The 13,788-nt window shown below is 39.0% G+C and overlaps 1 protein-coding gene across 7 annotated transcripts in view; it reads left to right on the top strand.

Moving 5' to 3' along the window:
* shisa6 (shisa family member 6) overlaps nt 1-12,810 on the top strand; it is a 62,087-nt gene extending 49,277 nt beyond the window's left edge. For 4 of the 7 annotated variants that reach the window (XM_077625390.1, XM_077625392.1, XM_077625389.1 and 1 more), the window contains 3 exons: nt 4,432-4,584; nt 7,509-7,612; nt 8,810-12,810. In XM_077625390.1, coding sequence (XP_077481516.1) covers nt 4,432-4,584; nt 7,509-7,612; nt 8,810-9,664 — 1,112 coding nt within the window. In that variant the 3' untranslated portion in view covers nt 9,665-12,810. The remainder of the gene's footprint in view (nt 1-4,431; nt 4,585-7,508; nt 7,613-8,809) is intronic. The other 3 variants (XM_077625393.1, XM_077625394.1, XM_077625395.1) reach the window with 1 other exon arrangement.
* The last annotated feature ends 978 nt before the right edge of the window (nt 12,811-13,788 follow it).

Below are 13,788 nucleotides of genomic sequence, written 5' to 3'. Positions count from 1 at the left end.
TTTATTTTCCAAAGATGGTACTTTCAAGCCTCATTTTGTTTGTGGATTTTGGGTCACAGTTGTTTCTCTCTCTTCATGTTATCCAGACTGCTTGAATGATGTAGGGGTCAGAGCTCTATGGGGTTCACACCATCTGTTTCGGAATTCATTGTTATTGTCTTTGAACTTACCTTTTTAATGATCTGCCTAATATTCTGGCTGATTATCTCCCACACTCATTGAATGTGGGATAAGACATTTGGCCTATATTCATATCGAATACAAATGTAGATCAATGTACGGCTGCGCCAAGTCAAGGGCACCATAGGCCATGGTTTGTTAATTTGGTAGAAGCATAGCACCATGAGTCATAGAAAGAGGCCTTAATCATATGAAAATAAATAAATAAATTCTCCATAACCTTTATAGGAGGCTTGCTGGATGGAAATAGAAACTAGTTTTCTCAGTCAAGGCACACTTGGTATGAGAAAGTACTAACAGACCTGATGGGCAGATTAATGGCACTTTGAAGAGCACCTTCCACACTGATTGATTGGGTCAAATTTAATTAGCAAAAGTGAATCAAAACATTAAATCAAACGTGTTCCGAGTACACTGGAAAATTGTAAAAACCTTTTCCTTAGTATTTTACTAAATGGTAACAACAGTGATTTATCTTTTTAGGTCATTTTGGTGATTTCATGCTAAATTAATATACTGTAATATCTGATTTGAGTTGACTCAACTTACAGACAAGCTCCAAATTATTGACCCCCCCTGTTATTAATTTTATCCAAGCAACACTTTAAAAATTTGGTTTGGAAGCCAAACATTTTTAGTTAATAAAAAATATGTTTTATAGAAATTTGAACACAACATCAGAATTCACGAGAAGTATAATTTTGGGCTTCACCGTAAATATTCATTCATTTTCTAAACTGCTTTACAGTGGGATTATCTGAAATAAAAACACAATGTTATAAAGTCTAAGCTATTATACGATATTTTATTTTTTAATGAAAAATGTACAAAAATAAATGCGTTATATTCATTCATTCATCTTCCAAGCCGCTTATCCTTATGAATCCCTCCCTAGTGGAAAAAAACAATTAGTTGAATTTTTAAGGTGTTTCAATTGGATTTGTTAATAAAAGACTTTTTCAGTATTTTATCAGTTTTAAAATTGAGGTAAATCCATTTGCGCCACTCACTTCATCCTTTGATCCTATGAAGTCTTTAGTTTTAAAACAGATACAAAAAGACACAATAATGCAGCTTGCAGGCTAGGTCAAATCATTCCTTACTATGCAGTCCACACATCCTTCACGGTCATTCTGGCTCTCAAGACCCCCTGTTGTTACCCTCCACCCCATCCATGCTCTAGCGTTCGTGCTCATTTCCCTCTACTTTTTCCCCCTAGTCATCATTTTGCTGCCCTTTTATCCTTTTTTAAGCTTTGCTTATCTCCAATGTCTCCCTCACTACCTCCTCTACCTTCATGCAGCAGTTACCAAAGCTTGTATTTTTATCTGTTCATTGGAGGCTGGTCTGTAAGCCGCACCCATGACTGCAGCTCTGTACAGCTACACAGAATTTCTGGCCCACATGGGAGAACCAGATAGAGCACGAGCAAGGGAGAAAAGAGAGTGGGGCCTTGTAAACGGACAAGAAATAATTAAGGAGCAAAAGTGGGTGGCAGCATGGTTGAATAGATAAAATTGACAGAGCGTGGAAGTCTGCAGTGGATGAGAGACACAAGGAAAGTCACAAATACTTGAATTTGTGGGTAGTAGTGATAAAGGATAAAAGAAGAGTGGGTGTAACCGCTCCCTGTTTCTCACTGACATCATATCACAACACATTCAGACAGAGCAGGCATTGCTCCCTGACACTGTTCCTCATGACATCTCACACTACTGTCACAAGGAGGGCATTCTCCTGGCAAGCATCTGTTGTTTGTGTTGTCTGTTTTCCTATTTTCCAACCTGTTGGACCCTGCTTTTTCTATCAAAACATGTCACTTGTTATGTTAGTCATCTGTGAAACCCTTCATAAGTACTGTATGACTCCCAACTTTGCAGTCAATAAAGCAAATTGGAGTTTATAAACCTCCAGCTTCAGATTCACTTAAAAGTATTGGTTAAGATCAAAACCAAGCAAAGAAACAGCTTTCTTGAATAAGTCGAGGGAGAAGACAGGTGTTCAGCCGAGATAGCCTGGTAGTCCACACAAGGCCTGAGCCTTGCTCCCACTTCTGTCTCATCAAAGCAACAATATTAGGACTCATTTTGCACATTTTAAATATGATTTTAAAATGTCTTAATGTTTCTCCTCTGGAAAACATTTAGCAGCTTTCAGGCACACAAAAGTACAATCATGGACTCTGCCATTGAATATATTTGTTAGCACCATTTTGAAATGTAGAATAGTATTTGCTGGTGCAGTTAGACCTGATGTCATTTGGAAGACACCTACAGGGCATTGCATTCAAAAGAAGATGACTTGTTCTGCAATGAATGAGAATAACCCGATTCTGTTTGCCAAAAATCAGCGCAGCAGTTTCTGGTTGTTGTTGATAGGTCTTTTATGTTGCATGTTATAATTTGAGCACACAAAGGTGGACCGACCTAAATTTGAACCCAGGAGCCCAGAGCTGTGAGGCCGACGCGCTAACCACTCACGCCGCCGGGCCGTCTGTTAATGAACATACATATGTAAATATGTAATATTTTAGGTGAGGGCTAAGTTCCATCTTTGAGTCCCTTGTGCAGGTTGAAGGTAAACGATGACACATACATACATACACACACAAGTAGCACAGTTTTAGATAGCGTTGTGATCACAATTTTGTTCGTCTAACAGTCAGCCTTTAAAACAGGGGTGTCAAACTCATATTTTGTCGCGGGCCACGTGGTAGTTTCGATTACATCCGGAGGGCTGTTTTGTCTTCCAACTAGGCTGCCAAAATTAATCGATTAATACATTGACAGCTTTCTCGATCATGCTAATCGATAGATCATTTTTGGACATTCAAATTAGTACAAATTGTTTCCAATTATTGATTTAAAATGAGGAAACACAGGAAATAATCTACAATCTTCATTTGAATTTCATCATAAAAAAGAAAGTTGGCACTCATCATTTACTTTCTCGGGCCACACAAAATGATGCGGTGGGCCAAATTTGGCCCACGGGCCGCCACTTTGACACAGGTGCTTTAAGATGATTGGCGAAGAGGCTTAGAGATGCGAGTTCATGTATGTTAATTGGTATTGAGTTCCAGTTTTGTGCAGCACGGACAGAGAAAGTGCTTCGGCTGAATGTACCCTTATTGAAGGGAACTACACAGTCACTTCTAGAGCCAGCCGTTGTTGATGTGTTGCAATTTGTTTTTACAAAATCTTGCAGTGGAGTCTGCATATTTAACATTATTGTCCCAGTTCTGGTGTTTGTGTTTTTTTAAATATCTGAGAGTGGTGGTGCATTGAATGGCAATGTTGTCATTCAGAAAATTGTGTAATGAAATGCTCTTTAAATCCTTTATAAAAAGGCCATTATGGAACCTAATAACAAGTTGCAAGTATTTCCTTTGCCAAAGGTAACTGATTCAGAAGAAGAAGGAAACAATTAATCAAATTTTCTCATACTCTTAGTTACATTTTCCCACATCAATGACATGAAGAGATAAGGTCTTTTTTTAAAAACTCATTCAGACATTCAACATTCTCCACTGGCAACTGTTCTCCCAGCACGCCACTGGCTTTCAGAAGTGGACATTTTATCTCCCGCCCCCCAAAAATCAAGAAGTGCAATCGCAGAAAAAAAGCGAAAAGGGATATTTGTGTGAGATGAGGGTGTGTTAGGCCATCCCACAAAGGGGCAGCGTGATTAGGAAGGCATCCGTGGCCGAGGAACAAGCAAGCTAAGCCATGCAGACGTGTGTATCCAAGAAGTCTCACGAGTCATACAACCCGCTGGGTTGCGTGAGCAAAACTACTTTTAGTTTTCCCTTGCTCATCGGGGAGTTTGGATCTGGGGATTTAATCAATGATCTTTATTTACGATTTAAAAGTATTTGTTATTATTGAATCAAAAGTTTGTCTGTGAAGCCCTTTTAGATATTTAGCACTATGTAGCTGAAATTATATTTAAAAAAAAAATCTTTGGATTACATACAAAATAAATGCATGATAATCGAGATGCACATTCTCTCTTCATTGACTTTTGCATAAAAATCAACCTAAACCTTCAGGAAATATTTGTAGCATTAAGATCTCCATTTTAAACTGCGATTTTTAAACTCAGTGGGTGATTTTCTTTGGCGGTTACCTTTTGTCGGATTATGCTTTTACTCTTTTTGAAAGAAGAAAAGGGTGGCAAGAAGAGACCAATACTGCCCAAATTCTTTTTCCTCCCTTCTATGTGTCTGTATATGTATGTACGTGTCTCTAGAAAACTATCGGATAAGTGGCATCCTGACCTCACAGACGGAGCCCTACGACCTGTCTTTTTCACGCTCCTTCCAGAGTCTGTCTCACCTGCCACCCTCCTACGAGGCGGCCATCAAAGCCGACCTCAACCGCTTCTCATCCCTGAAGAAACTGAGTAGGTCCAAGTTCACAGCACTAATGCAAGTCTAGGATCCCTGATGTCATGCATGAGGTTTTTTTTTTTTACATTCACTGACAAGATCTTGAGAAACTTGGTAAAGTAACATCATGAAAATGCAAATGCAAATATAAATGAAAAGTCAGTAGCCCAAAGTTATAATCAGAAAACAATTCAATATCAATTTGTGAATACAGTACACCCTTTAAAATCAAACAACTTTTGCTCCGTATACTTCTAAAGCAATGCTTTAGCACTTGATTAAAATGTCAAGTGTAAATAGAATGACTTAAATAATTGTATAACAATAAAGAAACAGTGAATCCCTACTTAAAACTTACCAATATCATAATTGTTATTGTGGTACTACATACACAATACCACAATGAACTTTGACATAAAATATTCATGGCATTTTTATTCTTTTGATGGGCCAACATACAAGATGGTTCAAAATCCTTGTTTTTGTGACTTTAAACAGTTTTCATTAAATTCCAAATTTTTAAAATGTCAGACTCATTCGATTTAAGAGCTTGCATTGTACTGTAAATTTAATCTGCATCCTTCCCTAAAAATATTTCATTCTCTTCTTTCTATGCTCCACTATACTGTGTGCTAATCGCACATTTAAACTCTTTCATGCTTTGCCTCGTTGAATATTGATTAAGTGGCACTTAGTTGGATTTCTGGAGCACAATGTGTGTCATGTCATGACATTTTTAAAACAAAACACAAAATATTCCTTTAGGCTTTTGTAATTTCATCATTCCCGCCTCAGTTCACTGCTGGCTCCCAGTCAAAGTGAGGGGCGCAATCTACAATGCCTTCCATCAGGTCTCACTACATACAACTCAAACTTATTCAGCTACCAGGCACGGGTCTAACAAAATGAAAATGTAGATCGACACACTTTTCTCATTTTGAGAATAAACACCTTTGCTTTTGGTGACCCAATCATACCAATGCAGTAAACCCCATGATAAGAACACAATCTGTTCCGCAACCAAGCTCGTGAAGCGAACATGCTTGTATCCTGAATGAATTATCTCTGTGAGAAATCACTGATTTCAAGTTATTGCGGCAAGGAATCATTTTTTAAAGCTAAATAATCTGAAAAAAGAAATTAAAAGTATAAAAATGTTATTTATGCTCAAACACATCATGAAAGCAGAAGCCTTCTAGCAATGTAACGAAAGTCCAAGCCATCTTAGCAGGAAGAGAGAGAACGGGCAGCCATACATATACACCGCAACATCTAGTGTAATGATAGTAATGATAGCATAACATGAACAAAGCACAATGTTTGGTGTGAGTAAACTGCGGGATAATGTTCATTCAAACACATGATTTGTATTGCACTTTGAGACAAAAATCTATCACCGTAGACAAAGAGGATGAGCAGCAGGTGGATATTGGAGATTTGGTGGATGCGAAATGCTCCAATGCCACATAGCGGGGCACCGAGACACTTGGGGAGACAAAGCAAGAGAGCGAACTTGCATGCCACCTGGTGAGATGCCGAGCGTTCCTGACCCCCAAGTGAGAAAGGCTTTTGGGGATTTTACTCATCGGTCGAGACTCGAGACTCATTTTATCTCATGACAATGCTGGTATCGTAGAAAACTGGTAACGGGAGATGGTCACATCATGAAGGTCCTCTGTATATAATAAAAAATGAACTTTACCTTAACAGTCAAAACAGGTAGGGGGAACGATATTGAGTTGTCTTAACCTTTGCATCATGTTCCAAAGCAAAAAAAAAAAAGAACAAAAAACTACAATGTTCTCCAGGTGCTTTTTTTGTTACACAATAAGGTTTCCATGCTTAAAGATGGACTGGATTGTGCTGAATGAAATATCCGGATATTTTCAATGTGGGAAATAATAAAACCCAGAATGCATTACTGCGAATTAATCCAAATTGGCCTTTTTTTGCTGTGCCTCGATGTATCCGTGTACATCAAAAATTTATTATGGTATAGTAATATGTTTAATGAGTGTACAACATGTGTGTTACACTCATTTTGAAATATGGTCGTAAGAAATTGATTTTTGGGAAGCAGGTGTGACTGGTGGCAAGTTTCCTTGATGTAGTGTGAACAGCACTTCACACATACAGTATAGGTCATACTCAAAAGTTCTGTATGAATTCTCAATAAGACTCATGTTTGCTCTGTTTTAAACTCAGCTCTACCATTGTTTTGACAGGAGATAATCTAACATTTATCTCAGAAGTCAGAAAAAGCAAAACATATTTTTCAATTGGTGAATAAATGAGAATAATAATACAGTAACACCTTATCTCAGGGCAAAAATTGGCTTGGAATTTTCCTCGTATCTCAAATTTTTCGTATGTTAGGACACTCATATGTCAAGGTATTACTGTATCAATACCATTGATGAAGACGATTATGTCAAACATGTTGCATTTGGTCGCATGGTTTTGTGTGGCATATTGTCAGTGATATGTTGCTTTATGACTGTCTAGAAAACAGTCTTTTATGAATGCATGTATAATGATTATGCACACTACATTCATGGCGAGGCAATGGACAATTATATTCAAGATTAAACATGTCATTGTTGGAGTTCCTCTATGCTGTTTAGCATGTACTGAATGTCTTGTGTCCATGTTGTATGACAATGATTACATTTTCTTTTGTGTGACCTTTGAGAAATGTTCCCTCACAGCTCTTGTTCCCAATACAAATATCTTGTGCCTGGCCTGTAATAGGAACTTACTGCTATGAATGTCTCTGTTATTTCTCTTACTTAGGAGTGTATATATAAAGGCTACAGGCTGTTCTCTGAAATCCCAATGCAACACTCTGGAACTGCATTCTTTCCTTGCGTTGCAATAAGACATTACTTCTAAAAGTAATACATACCAACATTTGTTTTATGCCTCATGCCCTCTGCAGCGGATAAAGAAGTTGAGGACTACTACACTCGTAAACGCCACCTGCCTGACCTGGCAGCTCGAGGCACTCTACCCTTGCATGTTCTCAAAATCAATCAAGACCAGGTGGGTAAACACTAACCAGGTGCTCATGACTTTTTATGTTATTTCTAAGCCAACTGAAGATACAAATTTGAGTTGAAAATTATTCAGGTTTAAATTTGGTATTCTTCCCTTTCTCTTTAAATCAGCAGTCTCCAAATTATTCCCCTAAGGGCAGCAGTGGGTGCAGGATTTAATTCCAATCAAAAAGGACGACACCTTTTCATCAATTTGGCATCTTACAAGTCTAGTTTATTGCATTAAGGATCTACTAGTTTTAGCAGAAATCTCATTGGTTAAACTGCCTGTGGTGGATTATTTGGAAGAAAAAATAGGACCCACAGCCGCCCTTGACGACCAGTTTAGAGACCCCTGGGGAGATGGCTCTTGTACTGCATTGAAGTAATGCAGCTGAGTTTCTACCAAACTGTGCTTAACTATCCACTTGCTGGGGCACAAAACATAGAACAACTACCTAAAAGGGTCATACACAGTTGATTCATTGGTTGCCAGGGGTTTGCCATTTCCATTCAATTCTTTTTTTCTTTTTCCTTTCCACATATCCTCACAAGAGTCATGAGGGTACTGTAGCCAATCCCTGCCAATTTTGGGCAGTTCGGGTTGGACACCCTGGATTGGTTGCCAGTCAAATCCAAGACAAAATGAGCCAGACAACTATTTACACACATACTCATACATACCTAAGCACAATTTTGAGTGTTCAACCAACCTACCATACGTGCTTTTTGGATGTGAGAGGAAACCAGAGTACTCGGAGAAAACCCTCACAGGCATGGGGAGAACATGCAAAACACTCGACCATGGTGCGGCCTCCCATTTTAATCACGCAAGTGAATTTCATTTTTTACTTTATTTACTCATCATCAATAAAGTGTCTCTCCGTTGTAGGTAGAGGCAAGTAAGGGAGTACTATTTGGTTAATAAATCGACAAATTCAGTATTTCTTTGGATTTGTTATAGACCCAAAACCAAAGATCTTTTTCTAAGTATTTGTGGACACACTGATGCATCCATTACTGCAATAAATACTATGGTTTCCAAACATCTTGAAAGTTATGCATCATTAGTAAAGATAAAGGTTGTATTCTTAGCATTTTTCGATCATCACAATTATTATGTATTTGTATATATATATATACACATACATATTTAACAATTAAAAGGCTGCTTTTTCCTGCTTGTCTCCCTTTGTTTATACAGCATCGGGAAAAACAACAGCTTCAAAGTCAGATTCCACAGTCTTCCATCTTGCAGGCAACTCCTCAGTCACAGTCCTCCCAACAGCAGTCCCAGCAAAGACAGAGACCCCGTCGTGTCCAGAGAGCCATGTCCCAGGACCGAGTCCTGTCCCCACATAGAGTCCCACAACAGGATTACAACACATCCTCAAACGGCATGTCGCCTTATGGAGGCCGGATACTCTCGGACGAACAGTTGCTCTCTGCTGAACGACTTCGATCCCAGGAGAGGTTGCTTCCGCCAGACCGCCATACTTCCCAAGACCGTCTGTACACCAAAGACCGTATGCACTCAAAGGACCGAATTCTCTCACAAGATCTTCTCTACTCAAAAGACCGCCACTATTCTCAAGAACGACTCTACTCACAAGATCGACTCTACTCACACGACCGCCTTCTATCCCAAGATCCTCTGCTCTCACCAGACAAACTGATGATGTCGCTGAAACGTGGCATTGTCACCAGTATCTCCGGCGGATTTTATGGAAGCGACAATTCAATGTCACGTGCCATCTCTCACACAGACGTCTTCATGCCCACTACACCTCTCATGGATCGCTACAAGATGACCAAAATGCACTCCCATCCCAGTGCCTCTAACAACAGTGGTGGTGGAAGCAGTGCCGCAACTCAAGGAGCAGCAGCTGCCCCACACTCCAACACATTAGCAATGAACCAGACTGTATCCAAGCGGCAGGCATTTGCTGCCAGACGGACACACACTCTGGAGCAGCTCCACTATGCCCCACAGCATCACCAGCAGCAACAACATCCACAGCACTACCGCACAGGAAGCAAGACTGAGGTTACTGTGTAATAGTTATTTAGTAGTGCCTGAACTGCTTAGACAAAATCACAACTATCATTTGCTTAGGTGTGCCCACAGCTCTATTACAGTGGGGTAGTAGTGATTTCAAATTACTTTCATCCATGTTCCAGGACCAACAACATCCACTTTGCTTAATGTGAGAGACCGGTAAGATTAACTACACTGTACACAACATCCAGATTTTATATATTTGGGAGATGTTGAATTCTCAACTTCATTTGCTGATTATCACTTCCACAGTCTTCATCTTACCCATACATAGGGCCTAAGCTCTTTCGTTGTCCTTTAAAGCCTTGATTGAACCCCTTTCTCAAGCCAATGAACTTATCTGGCAATTCTTAAAGGGCTTTACACAATGAAACCCAAATTCTTCCTTGATTTCTGATGTGTAACACAGATGAAGAGCTTCGATAATCCTGTATTAACATTATAAATATATAAATAAAGTGATAAAACATTTGTGCACCCTGTCCTACTCATAAGTATAAAGCATCTCAAAGAGACAAGCTGAAATGGATGTCCTTTGCACTCTGAGGTGCATCTGACAGAGGTTCCATTTCTAGAAATGAAGAGGTCATGGGGGTTACAAAGCACAATCAATGAAAAAACTATATTATGTTATATAGGTTATGTTTCAGTTTTGGATAGCATTTTTAGCAAGCAAACCATGACAATTATATATTTTTTATTTTTTTTGCTTCAAGTAGATAATTGTAAATACGCTATATTAGAAACATTATTATTGACAGATCTGAATTGAATATATTTCATGTTAGACTGTCTGTTTTAAATAGGTTCTTTAAAAGAACAACTAAAACTTATCACTGTTTTGTGAGTTCAGATTAGAAACCCACTTAACCAAGTATTTTGACAGGAAAAAAAAAAATATATATATACTGTGTGTCTTTGAAAAACTATTTGTAGGAAGAAAGGAAAGACTGTGTTGATAATTTGAAAAGTATATATCTATATAAATATAGATATATATGCACCATTGTTAATACTTGGATGTGTACTGTATTCCATTGACATGGACAAAGTTGAACATTATGGACATGGATTATAATGCCTGGAGGGACAAATAAACATCCATATTTTTCTAAACATTTAATATTCTTTCTTCAGGAGAATCTGTGTTGTGTTGTGAATCCATTCTCTTTATTAGCTCCACATTAGTGGAGTGTGCAAACATTAATGGGCTGGTCATGGTCATGGGTGGTGCTGGAGCCTATCGCATGGCACAAGGAGACTGACAACTATTCACGCTCACACTCATACCTAGGGACAATTTAGAGTGTTCAACCAGCCTACCCTGCATGCTTTGAGGATGTGGAAGGAAACCGGACTACCCAGAAGAAAAACACGGGGGAGAACATGCAAACTCCACACGGGAAGGTCCGGACCAGGGGTCGAACCCTCGATCTCAGAATTGTGAGGCCTTCTCAGTAAAAAAAAAGTTATTCTGAATTCAATCACATCAACTGGATTCACATCTTATTATCATAAAATTTTGAATGATCAATACTTTTACTTATGAATTTACATGAAATCCCTACTAGTGTTACCTATCAGAAATGCCATGATTTGGTCTGGCTACTTTATTATTGTCATGTGTGTGTGTACAAGCAAGAAAAGCCCCAGGGAAAAAAGGTGGACCTAACTGCACGGAAAAAAAGCCAGAAGACAACAATCTTTTGCACAAAAGCATACATATACGGATAATATAGTTACAATAACAGTGGTTCCCTTCCATTAATAATTTAAAAATATATATTCCATGCAAATGACCTTTATTTTTTGGGGGAAAATCTAATTAAAACAGTGAATAATCAGATGCATAATATTTTCAATGGCATCGACCTCACATCTCTGGGGTCCAAATCCAGGTCGGTGCAACTGTGTGAAGTATGCATGTTCTCCCCAGGCCTGCGTGGGTTTTCTCCGGGTAGTCCGGTTTCCTCCCACATTTCAAAACCATGCATGGTAGACTACGTGGACACTCTAAAGTGCACCTAGCTATGAGTGTGAGAGTGAATGGTTTTCCCTCTCTTCGTGCCCCGCGATCGGCTTCCCATCGGTTGAGGGTGATCCCCGCCTCTGTCCCGAAATCAGCTAGGATAGGCTCAAGCACCGTGACCCTAGTGAGGATAAAGTGGTTCAGAAAATGAATGAATGGATATTTTCAATTGGGGCGTTCCATCGACTCAGTGCTTAGCGCCGACCTCACATCTCTGAGTCCAAATCAAGGTTGGTCCACCGGTGTGGAGTTTGCATGTTCTACCCGGGCCTGCGTAGGTTTCTTCCAGGTACTCCGGCTTCCTCCCACATTCCAAAAACATGCATGGTAGGCTGATTGGACAAATTGCCCATATCTAAGGAGTCAGCTGGGATAGGCTCCGTCACCCACCGCTACCCTAATGAGAATAAAGTGGTTCAGAAAATGAATGAATATTTTCAATAATGTTTACTTTGAAGGCATGGATTCCTTCCGTTCTATTCCTTTTTGGTGTGTGCTAGATTGCCTTAGTTGTCTTTGGATCCATCTTTCAATCGCTTGCTTTTCTTAAAAGACGTACTGACGGATGACATGAAAGGGGCTGGTGTAGAGGAGGCTGATGTAATGAAGAGGTTGAGGTGGAAAAAAGTTGATTCACTGTGCCGTCCCCTCACTGGGAAAGCCAATGTTATAGTAGTAGACTGTGTATATTTTTGATTACTGCTTTTTAGTTCTTTTGTGTTGATGTTGTACCTAAGGTTGACCACATCTGGGAATATTTGTCACTTCGTCTGTATTCTGGTTTAACTTTAAAAAATAATTTAAGCAAAACATGACGACTATAGATTCAATTGTTACAGTAGGTTGTGATACACATGTAAATATCCAACTTTGATGAGGGTTGCAAAGTCGAGGTAAACAGCACATGAGAGCAGGTTATTCACCATTCATTAATTTTCCGTACCACTTAGCCTTACAAGGGTTGTGAATGTTTGTTTAGATTAAACAAGGCTTTCAGGAGCAAAATTTATACTTCATTGCAAGCAAGTATGATAATGTCTGCATAACTAAAAGCGAGCAAAGTGTTCTTTAATTGCAAGGCCAAGTTTGTACTTTGTTGCAGGCAAATGTATAATAAAATGGAATAAGAAAAAAACCCTACATTTATTATTTGTCAAATTCTATACAGTTGTACTTCTACTTATGAAATTAATTGGTTCCAGAATTTGCTTTGTAATTTGAATTTTAGTAGAATTAGTGCAGTCCTTTATGTGTAAATTCTCTAATTTGTTACATGGTCCTCAAAAAACTACAATTAAACCCTTTAAAAATGATAAAAGTGTCCCATTTTTGTATAAAATGTGAGCAAAACACAAAGACAATGATTTAATAAGTATAATAATAAATAAGAAAATGATTTAATTGGATTGGATTGGATAACTTTATCCATCACGTATTCAGGAAATTTCATTGTGCCAGTAGCAAGAAAAGGCATAGTTATAAGTTAGACAGTACAACAAAGCAAAGCACAAAGTACAAAGCAAATCAAAGTAAATGGGATCATTAAGAATCACCAAATCAAATCATTAAGACAGAAAAGCAGCAAAAACACAAGTCGAGCAAGAGTGGACGGAGCTACCGCACAGTTCCTCAGTAGTCTGGAGCTGAAGAAAGCAGCAGCAGGGCAGAACTCCTCGACTCCGTTGCTGATAAGCGGCGACAGCTCTTCCATCTTATCCCACGATGGAATGGTTGGTCAGAAGCGTTGCCTCTTCTCCCGGCACTTTTGTCCAGCTCCGAAACTCCGGCGGCACCGAGGTGTTGCGCCTTCTGCTGCGTATTGTAACAGCTAGTCCCATGTGTGTGACAGCGTAGGCATGGCTGAATGGTTCCAAAAAAGAAGTAGCCGAAAGAAGCCAGGCTAACAGAACAAGGAAAGTTGTAAAAACATTAAAGTAAAAAGTATAAAGTACAAAGTAAAGTCAAAAGGAATGTATTAAGAAATATTAAAATGTAATTAAAAAAAAGATAGAAGGGCTGTAAAACACGAAAAACATAAGAGTGTACAGAGCTACTGCCACTGGCCCCCGCGTGAATGGCACCATCTTGATAATTA

The sequence above is a fragment of the Stigmatopora argus genome, chromosome 18 (assembly GCF_051989625.1).
Source record: "Stigmatopora argus isolate UIUO_Sarg chromosome 18, RoL_Sarg_1.0, whole genome shotgun sequence".
Classification (NCBI taxonomy): domain Eukaryota; kingdom Metazoa; phylum Chordata; class Actinopteri; order Syngnathiformes; family Syngnathidae; genus Stigmatopora; species Stigmatopora argus.
The sequence above is the reverse complement of the archived record's forward strand: the minus strand, read 5'-3'. Positions and strand labels throughout refer to the sequence as shown.